We start from the raw sequence: 17,161 nt of genomic DNA on the forward strand, positions 1-17,161 counted from the left end.
CTAAATGGCTGCTAATCTTTTAAATTAACAGATAGAGGGCCAGGCACAGTGGTTCACGCCTGTAATCCCAGCACTCTGGGAGGCTGAGGCAGTCGGATCACTTGAGGCCAGGAGTTCAAGACCAGCCTGGCCAACATGGTGAAACCCTGTCTGTACTAAAAATACAAAAATTAGCTCAGCATAGTGGCACATGCCTGTAATCCCAGCTTCTTGGGAGGCTGAGGCATAAGAATTGCTTGAACCCGGCAAGTGGAGGTTGCAGCGAGCAGAGATTGTGCCATTGCACTCCAGCCTGGGTGACAGAGCATCGCTGTGTCCACCCCCCAAAAATGTAGTTAATTTTTTTCTTTTCTTTTTTCCTTTTTTTTTTTTTTTGAGACAGAGTCTTGCTCTGTCGCCCAGGCTGGAGTGCAGTGGCATGATCTCAGCTCACTGCAACCTCCGCCTCCCAGGTTCAAGCAATTCTCCTGCCTCTTACAGGCGGCTACCACCACGCTTAGCTAATTTTTTGTATTTTTAGTAGAGACGGGGTTTCATCATGTTCGCTAGGCTAGTTTTGAACTCCCGACCTTAAGTAATCCCCCTGCCTCGGCCTCCCAAAGTGCTGGGATTACAGGCGTGAGCCACCGCGCCTGGCCAATTTTCAATGTTAATTGGTTGTGGATTGTTTAACCATATACTACATAGTTTCACTTACCTATAACAACAGTAGTTTGGGGCTCTTATATTCTAATAATTAAGACTTTAGCTGTGTACACATTGCAATTAAAGTATAAGTCATGCATAACCTTATCACCAAGATACAAGAGGGAAAGCTCTTCTCCCCTAAAACTTTTACAAAGGTTCTGGGTTCTTTTTCCACTTAAGTGGGAAAAAGTCAGCTAATGAGGAATGTAAAGTCTTTGGCCTCATCTAAAGGTGCTTTGGCCCGCAAGTGTGAGAAGCATTGACTGCTGGGAAGGCCTCCCTGCCTGGTTCCTGGACTCCTACACCATGGCAGAGGCCATCTTCCCTCCCAATGCAGAGTGATATCCAGATACAAGCTGGCTAGCAGCTGTCCACTCTCCAGCAATCCTGCCTTCTGGGGCATGGTTTTCTAAGGACCTTCCTGTTCCTAGATGATCAAAATTGGGACCAGCCACTCCTTTCTGAGCCACCCCTGCCTCTGGGCCTGTGGCTATGTCACAGTCTAGTCACAACAGGACATCCCTTCAGAACACCCTGCAGGAAGCTGACATCTCTACGCAGACTCACACATGCATGGTGTCTGCACAGACCTTTGGTTCTAGTTCAGGAGGTGTGGGTGGAGGCTCACTAGTCCAACAGAACTTGAGGCCAGTTGTACCAGTGTCATATCCCAGGAGCCAAGGTTACAAGGGATACAAAGTGCCCAGACCTACCAGAGTAGGCAAACCCCTACAGTATGCAGGGTTAGACAGGGGCAAGAAACAAGGTCATTCTGGGCCAGCAAGAAGAGGGAAAGGGAAATCACAGGCATACCTCGGAGATACTGAAGATTTGTCTCCAGACCATGGCAACAAAGTGAGTCACACAAACTTTTTAGTTTCCTATTGTGCATAAAAGTTATGTTTGTACTATATTGTAGTCTGTTAAGTGTACAGTAGCATTGTGTACAAAAAACTGTATATACTTAACAGAGTCTCGGAGTCTCGCTCTGTCACCCAGACTGGAGTGCAGTGCCATGATTTTGGCTCACTGCAACCTCTGCCTCCTGAGTTCAAGCCATTCTCCTGCTCAGCCTCCCAAGTAGCTGGGACTACAGGTGCCCATCACCATGCCCAGCTAATTTTTGTGTTTTTAGTAGAGATGAGGTTTCACCATGTTGGCCAGGCTAATCTTGAACTCCTGACCTCAAGTGATCCACCCGCCTCGGCCTCCCAAAGTGCTGGGATTACAGGCGTGAGCCACTGTATCTGGCCATATACTTTAATTTTAAAATACTTAATTGCTAAACAAATGCTAACAATCATCTGAGGCTTCAGCTAATCCTGATCTTTTTGCTGGGGGAGGGTTTTGCCTCCATGGATCAGGGGCATGGCTGCTGAAGGCTGCTTTGACAACTTCTTAAAATAAGACAGTGACGTTTGCCATTTGCCACATGGATTATTCCTTTCAATATTGTTGTGCCTCAGGGAATAGGGAGGCCTGGAAAGCAGAGTCGGGAGAATGGCAAGTTGGTGAAGCAGTCACAACACACACATTTTTCCATTAAGTTTGCTGTCTTATATGAGCATCGCTCATGGTGTCCCAAAACAATCACAATAGTTAACTTCAGTAACTGATTACAGGTCACTGTAACAGGTATAATAATGAAAAGGCTTGAAACATTTTGAGAATTCCACAGCATGACACGGAGACATGATGTCTGTCTGCTGTTGGAAAAATAGCACCAATAGACCTGTTTGATGTGCTTGACACAGGGTTGCCACAAGCCTCCAATCAAGGGAAGCACAATAAAAGGTATATCTACAAAGGGGAATCAGCACTTAAGCAAGGTCAGGATGAGCTTTCAAGTCAGGTGGACCTGGACATGAACCCTCCAGGCCCTACCAACAACCAGCTGTGGACTTTCGAGCACATCCAGCCTAGAGCTGCCCCCAACAGACACTTCCCCAGTGAGTGCTGAATGAAACCATCTGAGCCAGTTTCCTCAGGTGCAAACCAGTGAGGTAATTCCTACCTTGCAGAGTGAAGTGAGAAAAGACAATGTTAAGAAAAAGCCATGCCGGGCACAGTGGCTCTACGCCTGTAATCCCAGAACTTTGGGAGGCCGAGACGGGCGGATCACGAGGTCAGGAGATCGAGACCATCCTGGCTAACACGGTGAAACCCCGTCTCTACTAAAAATACAAAAAATTAGCCGGGCGTGGAGGCGGGCACCTGTAGTCCCAGCTACTCGGGAGGCTGAGGCAGGAGAATGGGGTCAACCCGGGAGGCGGAGCTTGCAGTGAGCCCAGATTGCGCCACTGCACTCCAGCCTGGGCGACAGAGCGAGACTCCGTCTCAAAAAAAAAAAAAAGACAGAAGACCTGTGGTAGCCTTTCCTTTCTGTCTGGCAGCAGCCACTGGGTAAACCAAGATGGTGCATACAAGTACATCCAGAAGCTACGGAAGAAGCAGTCTGATGTCATGAGCTTTCTTCTGAGGGCCCACTGCTGGCAGTACCACCAGCTCTCTGCTCTCCACAGGGATCCCCGCCCCACCCAGCCCAATAAAGCACGCTACTGGGTTACAGCCAAGCAAGGTTATGTTATATATAAGCGCCGTGGTGGCCGAAAATCCAGTTCCTAAGGAGGCAACTTAACGGCAAGCCTGTCTATCACGGTGTTAACCAGCTAGTTTGCTCAAAGCCTTCAGTCTGTTACAGAAGAGCAAGCTGGATGCCACTGTGGGGCTCTGAGTCCTGAATTCTCACTGGGCTGGTTAAAGATTCCACATACAAAGTTTTTGAGGTTATCCTAGTTGATCCATTCCATAACACTATCAGAAGGAAACCTGACACCCAGTGGTCCACAAGCACAGGGAGATGCATAGGCTATCTGCAGGCCAAGAGAACCACGGTCTTGGAAAGGGCTGTAAGTTCTACCACACTATTAGTGGTTCTCGCCATGCAGCTTGGAGAAGGTGCAATACTCTCCAGCTCCACAGCTACCGCTAATATATGTTTGTAAAATTCATACCTAATAAACACTAGATTAAAAAAAAAAAAAAATCACAGACCTGTGGTAGGCTGGGCACCAGTGCTCTAAAGCAAGTTCTGCCTAAACTGGCAGGAACATTTTTCACATCAGGAACAGGAGTTGTTCCTGGACTCTGTCTGGGGCCAGGCTGGGAGAGACGTGGGGCAGAGCGGGGCAGGGGCAAGGGCAGGGCTGGGGGCTGGGGCCTGGGCAGGGCTGGGGGCTGGGGCCTGGGCAGGGCCAGGCACTGAAGTTAGGCCAAGGCCTGGAGGGAACCAGTTCCTGGTGGCTGTTGGACAGCTCACACAGCTCCCTGCCAGGTCACCTGCCATGGTCCTCCCTCTGCCCTGGCTCTCTCGGTGCCATTTCCTTCGCCTCCTTCTGCCCTCCTGGTCCTTGGCACCCCAGGGCTCCCATAGGTGCTGCTCCCAAAACCCCAAGGCAAGCATGGAAGAGCAGACCAGCTCCAGAGGAAATGGGAAGATGATATCCCCTCCCAGGGTAAGTGGCACCACAGGTAGGTACAGCGGGTGTGAGAATTTATACTGGGGTGTGGGGAAAAAAAACCCTCAATCCCACCCTGCACCACCCCACACCACGCCTACCCCTGCAGCTCTTTTCTTAGTTCAGCTACCAGCTCCTCTCCCCACCTCCCCCTGCCCAGACCTCAGGGCTCCCTTCCCCCACCCCACCCCCACCCACAACAGCACAGTCCACAAAGTCCTTGAACAGGATCTATTCCCCCTCACCTAACAGTTAATTATTTCTTAGCGGGGAGGAGCGGCTGTTCCTCTTTCCAGTGACCCCATATCCTTGTTCAAGGCAGCCAGTTACAGCCCCTGGGCCAGGGAACTCTATCTGCTCCCCCGCCACCACCCAGAGGCCTATGCCCAAGACAGGGAGCTACCTGGCCTTCTCAGCACAGGTGTCCTTAAAAGACCGGGTCAAAAAACGAATAGGGAAGGTGGAATTTCTCACTTCGAGCCACAGCCTGCAACAAAGCTTCCCAGGGCCTCAGCCCCCTGCCCTGGCTGATGCTCCCTCCCCTAATTCCCTGACCAGGGCCCTGGGACCCACTGCACAGCTGAGCTGGCCCAAGCTGAAGAGTTGCTGGAGCAGCAGCTGGAGCTGTACCAGGCCCTCCTGGAAGGGCAGGAGGGAGCCTGGGAGGCCCAAGCCCTGGTGCTGAAGATTCAGAAGCTGAAGGAACAGATGAGGAGGCACCGAGAGAGCCTGGGAGGAGGCGCCTAAGTTTCCCCCAGTGCCCACAGCACCCTCTGGCACTGGAGAAATACATGCACAACCCACCAGGAGCCTTGGGATCATAAACACCCCAGCGTCTCCCAGGCCAGAGAAAGTGGAATAGACCTCCACAAAGCACAGGCAATTGGCAATTGGCAGGTAGTGGGGGAGCCAGGGCTCTGCAGTCTTAGTCCCATTCCCCTTTGATCTCACAGCAGGCAGGGCACCCAGGCCTTATAGGAATTTACCCTGGACCATGCCCTAAAATAACCTCACCCCAAATACAATAAAGGGACGAAGCACTTAGAGATACCACAGACACATGTGTTTCATTTTTAGTTTTGTTAAAAAAAATTCTGACAAATCAGAAATGGGGGTTCAGGAGTGGTGGTGATGCAAAAGATGGAAGCCATGGGGTGGGGGCTGTCAGGGGTGGGGGCAGTAGTGTCTCCTTCACCCCCACCCTGGTGTCCTCTCCTGAAGGACAGACGGTCACATTCCAGAATGGGCGAGTCTTCTACCGTGTCTGTTCAACTGAGAAGAAAACGTAGCATGGTCAGAATAAGGCATGAAAAGGGGAAAGCGAGGCAGGAACACACGGCACACATGCAGACGCTGGTGTACTGCCTTGGTTCTGAGGACGGACGTGGGGGTGAGGGAAGGCATGTAATATGATGAGAGAAGACAGAAACCCCACATAAAGGTCAGGAAAACATCCCAACACAGCATCAAAGACCAGGGGGCATGAACCAGTCAAGTGTCCATTATGCATCAGGTGCCCAAGACCTATGTGACGGGATTTAGCACAAACACACTAAGGAACAGGGAGGACCTAAAGAGTTTCATGAGATCAGTACTCACTGTAGGAGGAGATGTCTATCTCATCAGGCAGCTCACTAATATTGACCTCAAAGCGATCCTGCACATCATTGAGGATCTTGGCATCATTCTCATCGGATACAAATGTGATAGCCAAGCCCTTGGTGCCAAACCGGCCTGCTCTGGCCACCTGGAGGGAGACAGAGGGTAGCACTGGAAGACCAAAGAGGAAAGAGACCCAGAGGCAGGGATGAAGATGTACAAATAGAAAAGAAGGGAATGGGAGAGTGGGATCTCTTCAGCCTGTGGGGTTTACCCGATGCAGGTAGGTGTCCGAATCCTCAGGCATGTCATAATTAAAAGCAATGTTCACCCGCTCGATGTCCATGCCCCGGCCAAATAGGTTGGTAGCCACAAGAATTCGTCGTTGAAAATCTTTAAACTGCTGATACCGAGAAAGCCTTTGTGAGAAAGGAAATTTAAAACATGTTGAGATTCCCTTCTCTCAACTGTCTTTTTCTCCCAAGGACACAAAATATCTTTCCCATCTTCAGCTCACCTCTCCTCCTGGGGCATCCCACGGTGGATAGCAATGGCTGGGAAGTTCTGCTCCACTAGTAGCTGGGCCAAGGCAATGCACCGCTGCACAGACTTCACAAAGATCACCACCTGTTGTGGGGTGGGGGTGGGGGTCGCAAATTGGGGGAATAGGGGTCCATGGTGTGTGAGAGACATTATGTGGCAGAGGGGAGTTTCTAGTAATTATGTTCTCAGGAATTCCTCTTCATCTCTCTTATTCCCCCATTATATATTTAGAGCAGAAGAGGAAATATAACTTTATTTCAGCACTGATTTTTCCCTAAGGAAGCTGGCCTCTGAGGTAGCACAGAGTTCAGAAATCAAAATTGCCAGACATGGTAGGAGACGAGGATGAGATCACCTCATGAAAAAGTGATAAAAAACTAGAATTAAGATCTGGAGGGGTTAACTGATATTCCTGCTCACCAAAACATTAAACCTAAGGGAGCTACCCTAATTCTAGAAAGTAGTTTTAAATGCAAATAGACCACTCACAAGTATATTAATTAAACACTTTTGAGATGGGGTCTCACTCTGTCCCCCAGACTGGAGTGCAGTGGTGCAATCGCAAGTCACTGCAGCCTCCACCTCCTGGGCTCAAGAGATCCTTCCACCTCAGCATTCCAAGTAGCTGGGACCACAGGTGCACACCACCCGCCCAGCTACTTTTTTTATTTTTACTATTTGTAGAGACGGGCATCTCCCTATGTTACCCAGGCTGGTCTTGAAGTCCTGGGCTCAAGCGATGCTCCTGCCTCAGCCTCCCAAAGTACTGCGATTATGGGCATGAGCCACTGCCCTGCACCCAGTCAGAAATGCTTCTCTTGAATAAGCAGTTATTAGAGGAATTAAACAATTAAGAACCCTAACATGCCCCCAAAAATCGTTTCAAGACTTTTAACAACTTCCTAAAATCTTTCAAGGACTTTTGGAGACAAGGTCTCACTCTACTGCCCAAGCTGGAGCACAGTAGTGCATAGTTCACTGCACCCTCAATCTCCTGGGCTCAAGCTATCCTCTCACCTCAGCCACCAGAGTATCTGGGACTACAGGCATACACCACCACACCTGGCTAATTTTTTTCTTCTTTGGTAGTGATGAAGTTTCACCATGTTGCCCAGACTGGTCTCAAACTCCTGGGCTCAAGTGATCCACCTGCCTCAGCCTCCCCAAGTGCTGGGATTACACACATAAGCCACCGTGCCTGCCCAAGGATCTTAATTTTTGTTGAAGTTTATTTTCCTTGAGGTTATTGAGGACATATCCGTGCCAGCCATAGAATAGAAAAGCAGCTCCTACCTTACTCACGCTCAGCCCCTAAGATATTTATACCCTCATCATTCTCTCCCACATCACACATGTGATTTCCTCAATAAAAGTGTACTTAATATCCAGGTTTCTGCTACAGCTGGAGTGCTCCAATGCTCATCCTCCTACTGGACGTGTAACTGACCTGGTTGAACTCAAGGACATCCAGAAGGTCAAAGAGTTTCCGGTTCTTCTCGTTGTCCTTCAGTTTCACGTAGTACTGCTGCAACCCATGCAGCGTCAACTTCGTCTCATCATCCACGAAGATCTCCATTGGCTGGGGGGGAGGAAGGGGGTGGGGAACGGGAGGAGGGCAGAGTGGGGGGGTTAAACCTGGGGGGGTGGAGGAAGTTGATCTCCAATACACCCCATGGGGGGATGGGGAGGAAAGAGAAGATTGAAAACCCCACCCCTCTCCCAAAAATACCCACATTTTACTGTGGTCTCTCTCACGTTGCATCTAATTTCCTTCCTATCAGATGAGTTTTGAGACTGCCCAACTAAAAACTACCACGGCAAAGAAACTGCAAATGAAGTCAAGGAGCAGTGAAACCACCCAATGGCACAGATGCCATTACCTCAAATGGAGGTGGGAGAGGAAAGAAAATGGGAGATGATTCTCAAAGGGAGAGCAAGAACCAAACATCTGGGAAATGATGGGAGGCAGTGACTCAAGGTCAGAATAACTCCATCAGAGTTGCTTGTAAGAACATGGGGTGGGGGGAGGATGACTGCTCCATTTGATTCTCCTACTTCAACTAAGAGAATCTCATGTGCATTAGGAAAGTGGATGTCTTTTAAGATCAGAATGCTGCAATGGACAGTCAAAATGCCACTTAAGGAGAAACGAAAATTACTCAAGATGAGTAACTTGCCGTCAGACCACAACAGGGTAGTTTTAGATGAGACTGGTCTCTTGACTAAGAATTAAACCATCTACAGGTTTACAGGGAAGGTATCAGTAAGTGGTGTTAAAAAACCAAATTCAGAGCAGCAGATACGCTTTTAAGGGACAGGATCTCACCATGTTGCCCAGGCTGGAGTGCAGTGGCTATTCACTGGCACAATCATAGCACACTATAGCCTCAAATTCCTGGGCTCAAGTGATCCTCCTGCTTCAGTCTCCTGAATAGCTGGGACTACAGGCACACACCATTATACCTCACTGCATTCAACTTTAAAATTAAAAAACCCCCTGAAGGGGAGGAAAGTAACAAAGACAGAAATTACCACAACTCCAAAGCCCAACTTTCCTAACACTTTTTATACTATCCTGGGGGAAGACAGTTAATATGAAGACCCAGAGGACAAAATAGGAAAGGATGTGTGTGTCATGGGAAAAAAACCAGAAGCCCAATCCCAGAAGGCAGGTTTTTTGTTTTGATACAGGGTCTCACTCTATCACCCAGGCTGGAGTACAGTGGCACAATCACAGCTTACTGCCGCCTCCACGTCCCAGGCTCAAGCAAACCCTCCTGCCTCAGCCTCCCAAGTAGCTGGGACTACAGGCATGCGCCACCACGCCCGGTTTTTCTGGTAGAGTGTCTCACTACACTGTCCCGGCTAGTCTCAAATTCCTGGGCTCAAGCAATCCTCCCACCTTGGCCTCCCAAAACGCTGGGATTAGAGGTGAGCCACCAGGCCCAGCCAAGGCAAGCTTTCTAAACAGAAGTTCCATGGCCTCCTTCAAATCTCATTCTAGCCCCAAATACAGCCAAAGAGTGATCATCCCACGGGAAGGAACACTGCAGGGAGGGGAAGAACACACTCCACTGCTTATGCAATTGGCCCCACCTAGCCCCAAACCCTAACACCCACCCGATTACATCCACTTTACCTTTCCTATGTCCCTCTCCTCTGAGTATTAAAAAAAACAAAAAATTTTTTTTAAGAAAAAAAATCTACCACCCCATTCAGGACACCCCTCCCCAACACATATTGGGGGAAACGGGGCACGGCACGCGTTGGGTTCAGGAAAAAAACCGGGAACGGAAAAAGAGGCTGGTTTGGTCCTCAGCTTCCTGGTCAGGTTTCCCCGCGGCCTCCGCTGCCGCCATCCACCGCTGGGTGCCGTCTGCATTCCCTCGCCGCGCCACGGTGCTTCTCTGTTGCCGGCTCACATCAACCGAGGTTCCAGATGGGTGCAAGGAGATGTGGGTGGGAAGGAGTAGGGTATCGGGGATTGAGGTGCCAAAGGCCCCCACCCCTGGAGGTGGGGAAGGGGAGGATTCATTTGTGCTGATGCTCTTCTTTTGGACATGCCCTGCCATCTGTCTGTCCCTCTCTTGCTCTCCTGCCACCGGGAAGTAGGAGTTTTGGTGAGCAGAAGGCTCCAGCTGTATGCTCGATGCCACCTTGAGGGTGCGTGGCTGTAGGGGGCATGTAAGAGACGATGGATGCGTGGGTGGTAGGGCAGAAAAATCCTGCCCTCCCCCGAAGGGAGAAGAGGTTCAAAAATGTTGTGATTTTTGAAAAAGTCGAACACTACCCGCTCTCACATTAACCCGACCAAGTCTTCCGGAGTTTCCCTGGCACCCGCGCAGACCCTAACACTAGCTGTCTCTGCTTCTGTATGTCTCTTCAAGGAGTCATTACTCCCAGTTGGGCACAAGCCGCCTTCTTGGCACTTGAATGACAAGGGAGTCTGAGGAAGAGGGCGAGGAAGGGGAGGAGGCAGCGGGCGGGGAGTGGAGGGAGAGAAGGTAGAAGGGTATTTACATCTTGCATGAACTTGCGGCAGACTGGACGGATCTCTTTGCTCAAGGTAGCACTGAACATCATGACCTGCTTCTCGTGGGGGGTCATGCGAAAAATTTCCTGGACATCCCGACGCATGTCTACAAGAACAAGGAAAAAAATTGTAGGAGAAAATAAGCAGGTATGATAAACAAAGATTAGAGGTAGACTTCCCAGTGAGGTGAAGATTGCTGGAAATAGTAATAACACAATGGAAAGAGCAATGGACTTGGAATCAAGAATTGGGATCAGATTCCAGCTGTTTGTTTTAACCAAGCAAGAAATAAGGTAAAACCCCAAAGTTCCCAACTATGAAATGGGGATAAAGCCCAGTGCAGAGGCTCTCAAGGCCTTCAAAACATGCTTTACAGGCCCTTCTCCCAACCCTTTCCTGCCCAAGCCCCAGACAGCCTTCAGCAGACTACAAATATCAAGCACATATTATATTCCAGATATCAGAGTCCATTTATGACTCTCTGGATCACTTTTCTATCAAGTCAGGCAAATATGACATCCCTACCTGGAGCCCACCTTTATAGCTCACCATATTGAATTGTCAAAGACCATTTGTAATGACTTATGGGGCCTATGTCCAACCCCTCTCATTCACCAAGATTCAATTCTTACAGAAAAATCTTCCATTAACCCCATCTGGCACACTAGAATACCACACCACACAAACTGCTACAAACACTCTCTACATTAATCCCAGACCTTAGTCTAGACACTTATTCAGCTATAAATTCTGACTGTAAATGCTGTGCTGGAGATGCCAGAAGGGTACTGTCTTCTCTTTCAGTTTAGAATCTCCCCTATGACTCCCAGTATAGGAATCTATAATGAAAACGGTGGTGGTGGTGATGACTTATGCCTAAAATTATCAAAGTCCCCTATTCTCAAAGGTTAAAAACAAAAATCATAGAAAGATGATAGACGACACCCTTTACTGTGCTTAAAAGCATAATAAAGACCAACCAAGGAACCCAGAGCCATCAGTCATGGGTGATAGATAAGAGTCATCCTTGCACTGAGGTGCTCCTGTTTCAAATAAACATCATTTGGCTCCAAAGAACAACTCCCCAGCATTACAAGCCCCAGCACTGCCACTCACCGAGCTGTTCAAGCATCTTATCACATTCATCCAAAATAAAGTGTTTAATGTGTTTGAGGTTGAGGCTCTTATTTCGAGCCAGGGCTAGGATACGGCCTGGAGTCCCCACGACGATATGCGGGCAGTTCTTCTTCAGCACCTCTTCATCCTTCTTGATAGACAGACCACCAAAAAAAACAGCAACCTGCCGAGCCAGGAGCAAAGAGTCTCAAAAAAGAGGAAGGAAAGAGTCCAATCCCCCCAGGGGATTGCTTGAGCTAAACCAATTTTTAGCATGTTTCCAAACTAAAACGAACTTTAGAGGTCACCTAATTTAAAAATTTTATGTCCCCCCACCAAACACTGAGAGTGATTGCCTAAAGTTACATGGCTAGTCGGAGCAGTCAGAACAATAATTCAGTTCTACTGACTTAATCTAACCATCTTCCTTCACTTATGAGGCCAGGCTTCATTTAAAAAATAAAGGAGCCAGGTGTGGTGGTGCACACCTATAATTCCAGCTACTCGGGAGGCTGAGGCACGAGAACCTGGGAGGCAGAGGTTGTGGTGAGCCAAGATCTCACCATTGTACTCCAGCCTGGGCAACAAGAGTGATACCCCATCTCAAAAAAAAAAATAAAAATAAATACAAAATTTACAAAATTTACTAAAATACAAAAAATACAAAAATTAGCCGGGAGACTGAGGCAGGAGAATCACTTGAACCCAGGAGGTGGAGATTGCAGTGAGGCGAGATTGAGCCACTGTACTCCAGCCTGGATGACAGAGCGAGACTCCAACTCAAAATATAAAAAACAAATAAATAAAGGACAGCAATAAATCACCAGATTAGTGTAAAGTACCACAAAAAAACACATGGAACATTAAGTTTTCCTAAATAAATCCAGAATCTCAAACTCCTTCCCACAAACCCCATGAAATTACTGCTTCGGGCTAAATATTATCACTTCATGTTAAAACCATTAGGCGAATAGTTGTTTGGGGATCTGAGCCTTGGTACAGTATCAAATAACACCAGAAACTACTTTCTGGTTTCAAGGGGTAAAAGAACAACTGTGGAATCAGACTGTCACGACGCTAATCCTACGGTAAATCTAAAATCATTAATGAGGCCAGGTGCAGTGGCTCACACCTGTAATCCCAGCACTTTGGGAGGCCGAGGTGGGTGGATCACTTGAGGTCAGGAGTTTGAGACCAGCCTGGCCAACGTGGTGAAACCCTGTCACTACTAAAAAAACAAAAATTAGCCGGGCCTGATGGCATACTGTAGTCCCAGCTACTCGGAGGGTTGAGGTGGGAGAATCGCTTGAACCTGGGAGGCGCAGGTTGCAGTGAGCTGAGATTGCGCCACTATACTCACAGCCTGAGGGACACAGCAAGACTCCATCTCAAAACAAATAAATAAACATAAAAATAAAATAACTAACATAAGTCAACCAGATTTGTGGCATAACAGGAGATACAGCATCACCTATGAGGGATTCTTGCCAAAAATGCTTAACTTTAATCAGATTTTTTTTTTTTTTTGAGATGGGAGTCTCGCTCTGTCACCCAGGCTGGAGTGCAGTGGCACAATCTCAGCTCACTACAACCTCTGCTTCCTGGGTTCAAGTGATTCTCCTGCCTCAGCCTCCCAAGTAGGTGGGACTACAGGTGTGTGCCAACAAGCACGGCTAATTTTTGCATTTTTAGTAGAGAGTGGGTTTCATCATGTTGGCCACATTGGTCTTGAACTCCTGAAATCAAATGACCCACACGCCTTGGCCTCCCAAACTGCTGAGATTACAGGTGTAAGCCATTGCGCACTTGGCCAGAATCCTCAATATTCACACACCACTGGAGCTGTTTTAAAGTTTCCAGCTTTCTCTGCCACACACCCCAAAATTATCAAACTGATATGATTCAAAGTCAGTATAAAGTAGTAAGAAAAGGGTGGTCTTGTGTTAAGCATCATCCATAGCCCAATTACGAATCCTCCTGTTACATAGGATCTCAACACTCTGTTAAACCACAGCAAACTAAAGCTTCTCCAAAATTAAAGAGACTATTAGCCTACAAGTTTCTTATCCCTCCAACTTGCCACACCCTCACTCTCAGGTCTCTTTACCTTGGCTTACCTTGACATTGGGCATGTATTTAGAGAAGCGCTCATATTCCTTGCTGATCTGAAAAGCCAACTCCCGAGTGTGACACATCACCAGCACAGACACCTTAGGCAGGAAGTAGACGGAGACGTACGGTAAGTGTAGCCCTTCATTATCCCCTCTAGGGAAGTGATTGTCACAAAAACACACCCGGGCCGATAATAAATGACTTCGATTCTGTGATCTAAATCATGAACCCCATGCTTGCGACAGAACATTCCCCACAGCTCTCAGGTTGTCAAGGGTAACAGAGGTCTGTGCTCATGGCTCTGCAAGCATCATGTAGCTAGGACAAAAACACCCTTCCCTTACAGTCCTAACCAAAATCCCCTCCCCAGCACTCTCCCCGAATATACCTGCCCAGTAACTGGCTCCAGCTGTTGCAGTGTGGCCAACACAAACACTGCTGTCTTTCCCATGCCCGACTTGGCCTGGCACAGGACATCCATTCCCAGAATGGCCTGAGGGATGCACTCATGCTGGACTAAAAGTCGGGGGGGGGGAGGAAGATAAATTAGACTTCAGTCTCCAGATAACTCTACAACCTTTTTCATCATGCCAAGCCCATTTCTTACCACTCAATTCTCAAAGTCTAGTATTTACCTGGTTCTTGCCAACTTCCAGACCCTTTTTACCTCTCTCTGCTCAATTACATTCACCTCAAAATCAGACTTTCCTAATTCCTCCTAGCTTTGGCCTCCTCCAGATCTAGGCCTTCCCAGTCCTAGTAACAAACCCCTTGCATCTACCAACTGCTCACCTTCAATGCCTGGCTCTGTCCTTATTTTTCTTAATCTGTAACAATTCATGACATTTGAATACCTGCCACAGACCATTTCTCCTACTTAGGTTGCTATACTTCGGGTCACATAACTACAACCCTGGACAAAATGAAGGACTTGGTACCTGACCCAGAAGCCAGTCATCTCTAAACCAGTCACAGAGGTTTCCAGAGATCACAGTTGGCCTGGCCCAACAGAGGGAGACTACAGGTCCAACCAGGACCTTTCTGGAAATTTAAAATTAGAAGTCAAGTGACAAAATTTAAAATAAGCAGACAAGAAAAGCCAGTCACAAGAATGAATGGCAGACCTGGAAGTTACTTTTGGATCATTAGCACTTTGGTGCTACCACGAAAGAATAAGCCTGAATAAGCCTCCTCTATCCAAAATCGTTTTTGATACTTATCTCCTGATTTTTTCTTCCTCACTGTCGCCCTGGCTGGTGTACAGTGGTGCAATCATGGCTCACTGAAGTCTCAACCTTCACCTGCTTAATTTCTGAACGTTTTGTAGAGACTGGAGTCTCCCTATGTTGCCCAGGCTTCTCCTGCACTCTTGAGCTCAAGTGATCACCCTCCTGCCTTGGCCTCCCAAAGCAATGGGATTACAGGCGTGAACCACTGCACCTGGCCCTGATCTAGCCTTAAGTATAAACCCTTACCACCACCTGAGCAACGACAAACTTGTACCCTTAAAGAGCCCAATGAGCACTACATGCCCAAGAGAAAATTTACCTTCTGACGGATGCTCAAAGCCACAGTCGACAATGGCCCGGAGCAACTCTGGCTTGAGCAGGAAGTCACGAAAGCCAGAGCTGTGGATGGAGACATAGGAGCCCTTGACATCCTTCTTGGCAGGGGCCTCAGCCCCATCTCCCCCAGCTGCTGTCTCCACCTCATCATCTTCATAGTCCAAGAGCTCATTGTCCACATCGTTCTCTGCCATAACTGGGCCGGCAGGGGAAGAAGGGAAGGGGGATCTGGATGGGTTCTCGCAAAATAGGTGAAAACAAGGGGTGAAGAGTAGGGGATTGAGGAACAGCAAAGGAAAACAAAGATACTATTTCTAACAGAAGAGCTGGAGGGGGAAAAAAAAAAAGCAAGACTTAATCACGAGCACAGCCTTCACCACCTCTTTTCCATCCTCAGTTCCCACTTTCCCTAAACTAGGAAACTTTTACCTGGAAAGAAAAACAGATACAAAACATAAAAACGAAAAGCAAATATAACAGAACAGAAAAAGCAGTAACAGGGAAAGAGGTTAGGACAGAGGTTCCCAACAAGATTAGCAATCACAGTAGCGGAAACCAGAAAAGTTGGAAGGGGAAGACCAACTTATAAATTCTTGATCTGAAAGTAACAGTGACGAAATAGAATAGATAATAAAAGGTAAAATATGACTAATAACTTAGTAAAGTGGAAAATGGAGATGACAAGCAGAGTCCTGAAAAGTCCTCAAAGACAGACTGCGCCTTCCCTATTATAATCCCACCGTTATGGATGCCTAACTCAGCAGCCATCAGTCAAGGGTGATAGATGAGGGTCATCACTGCGCAAAGCGCTCACCTTTCGAAAAGAAAACATCATATGGCCGCCGTCCACCTCCCATAGCTCTCAGCCTCCCACTTCTCAGTATCCTCCCTTCCGTTGTTTAAGAAAGCCTTGTGTAATTAGCATGGGGGGGGAGGAGTGGTGCAAGACAAATGGCTCGGCCACAAAAAAAAAAAAAAAAAATTCACGTCTCCACCCTACAATAAGAAAACTAATAGTTGACAGAGAAAGGCAATCCCCGCCCAGGCTTTAACAGGATCTTTACCAAGTGGTCTCACATCACTGTTGCGCTACGAAGGTGAGACTCCTTTCGGAGAAACATACAATGACACCAATCGTAAACACTTGGAAGGCACTCCAAATTAAGTTGGGCAAGTCAAGGTGAGAAAAATCCAACTGGGCCCAGAAACCAGCTCCTCCTCCCAGTCCCACCGAGGGCCGAGAAAGAGCTCAAGAAAGGACAAGGAAGGTGAGAAGAGCCCCGCCCTCCGCAAATACCAAGACCAAAGGAAGCCGAGCGCCGCCTCTCATTGATGCTGAGGCCTCCAATATGAGAAGAACCCATTGGAAGAAGGGAGCAAAACGAACACAATGGCGCCGAGGACACCATCTTGGATTGGGCCCCCCCTTAGCTTCCCTTCCTCCCCCCAGGAGCTCTTTGCTCTCGAAAGGGATGCAAGCTATGGAAATAGCGAACCAACTAGGCCCCAGCGACCAGACCATCGCCTGTGAAAAGGGTATCAGGAACCCATGTGACGGGATGGGTGCGGAGAAGCGCAGATGGAAACGGATTGTAGCGAAGGCCAAAGCTTACCTAAACAGGGAGCGCGCGTATGGCGGCAGCAACAGCGACGAAGGAGGGAAATCTGCCTTCACTTCCGGTTGCAGGCTTCCCTCTACTCCAGCCTCCCGCCTTCTTGGCGGCAAGAGCGCAGGCGCAAGGGACCGGAAACAGGGCCTTCAACGGTTGTACAGATCCGTGCGCTCCAGGCTTGCCTTTGGAAAATGCCTGTCTGAAATTTGTTTTAAAACCGTTTCTAACTCCCCTGCTACCGCCAGTAACAAAAGGTATAAAGGAAACTAACGTCTCCCCCCACTGTTATCTTTATTCTCTTGTCCTACTCCTCTCCATGCCCCTCATCTCTTCGTTTAGGTTTTTGCCACGCAGGTCTTCTCTCTAGGCACCCCT

General features: G+C 48.2%; 2 protein-coding genes, 2 non-coding genes and 1 pseudogene across 8 annotated transcripts; 2 read left to right on the top strand and 3 right to left on the bottom strand.

Annotated features, from left to right (window-relative positions):
- The first annotated feature begins 2,551 nt into the window (after positions 1 to 2,551).
- On the top strand, positions 2,552 to 3,679 carry LOC100439461 (large ribosomal subunit protein eL15-like; annotated as a pseudogene).
- A 309-nt stretch (positions 3,680 to 3,988) lies between these two features.
- MCCD1 (mitochondrial coiled-coil domain 1) lies at positions 3,989 to 5,260 on the top strand. Its single transcript, XM_002816718.5, has 2 exons — positions 3,989 to 4,202; positions 4,764 to 5,260. The coding sequence occupies exons 1-2, from the start codon at positions 4,032 to 4,034 to the stop codon at positions 4,950 to 4,952; spliced, it is 360 nt and encodes a 119-aa protein (XP_002816764.4). The 5' UTR covers positions 3,989 to 4,031; the 3' UTR covers positions 4,953 to 5,260.
- On the bottom strand, positions 5,247 to 16,925 carry DDX39B (DExD-box helicase 39B). 5 transcript variants are annotated; one of them, XM_009241643.4, is made up of 11 exons: positions 16,787 to 16,925; positions 15,157 to 15,369; positions 13,997 to 14,124; positions 13,614 to 13,706; positions 11,497 to 11,680; positions 10,368 to 10,486; positions 7,795 to 7,926; positions 6,322 to 6,431; positions 6,079 to 6,223; positions 5,805 to 5,952; positions 5,247 to 5,477 (listed from the first exon to the last, which is right to left on the bottom strand). In XM_009241643.4, exons 2-11 carry the CDS (start codon positions 15,365 to 15,367, stop codon positions 5,461 to 5,463), a joined length of 1,287 nt encoding a protein of 428 aa, XP_009239918.1. In that variant the 5' UTR covers positions 15,368 to 15,369; positions 16,787 to 16,925; the 3' UTR covers positions 5,247 to 5,460.
- On the bottom strand, positions 11,373 to 11,448 carry LOC112134039 (small nucleolar RNA SNORD83). The gene has a single exon (XR_002915622.1). It is a non-coding gene; the product is annotated as a small nucleolar RNA SNORD83 (small nucleolar RNA).
- Positions 15,936 to 16,013, bottom strand: LOC112134038 (small nucleolar RNA SNORD83). Its single transcript, XR_002915621.1, has one exon. It is a non-coding gene; the product is annotated as a small nucleolar RNA SNORD83 (small nucleolar RNA).
- Positions 16,926 to 17,161: the final 236 nt, after the last annotated feature.

Source organism: Pongo abelii, chromosome 5 (assembly GCF_028885655.2).
Source record: "Pongo abelii isolate AG06213 chromosome 5, NHGRI_mPonAbe1-v2.0_pri, whole genome shotgun sequence".
In the NCBI taxonomy this organism is placed as follows: domain Eukaryota; kingdom Metazoa; phylum Chordata; class Mammalia; order Primates; family Hominidae; genus Pongo; species Pongo abelii.

What these genes read in the sequence shown, in the direction of transcription:
- DDX39B (XM_009241640.4), bottom strand. Translation starts at nt 16,582, where the DNA reads ATGGTGTCCTCGGCGCCATTGTGTTCGTTTTGCTCCCTTCTTCCAATG. An exon ending in TGGAGCCAGTTACTGGGCAG is followed by an intron (nt 13,707 to 13,996) that starts GTATATTCGGGG and finishes TTCCTGCCTAAG; the next exon opens with GTGTCTGTGCTGGTGATGTG. An exon ending in CGGACACCTACCTGCATCGG is followed by an intron (nt 5,953 to 6,078) that starts GTAAACCCCACA and finishes GTCTCCCTCCAG; the next exon opens with GTGGCCAGAGCAGGCCGGTT.
- MCCD1 (XM_002816718.5), top strand. Translation starts at nt 4,032, where the DNA reads ATGGTCCTCCCTCTGCCCTGGCTCTCTCGGTGCCATTTCCTTCGCCTC. An exon ending in AGATGATATCCCCTCCCAGG is followed by an intron (nt 4,203 to 4,763) that starts GTAAGTGGCACC and finishes TTCCCTGACCAG; the next exon opens with GGCCCTGGGACCCACTGCAC.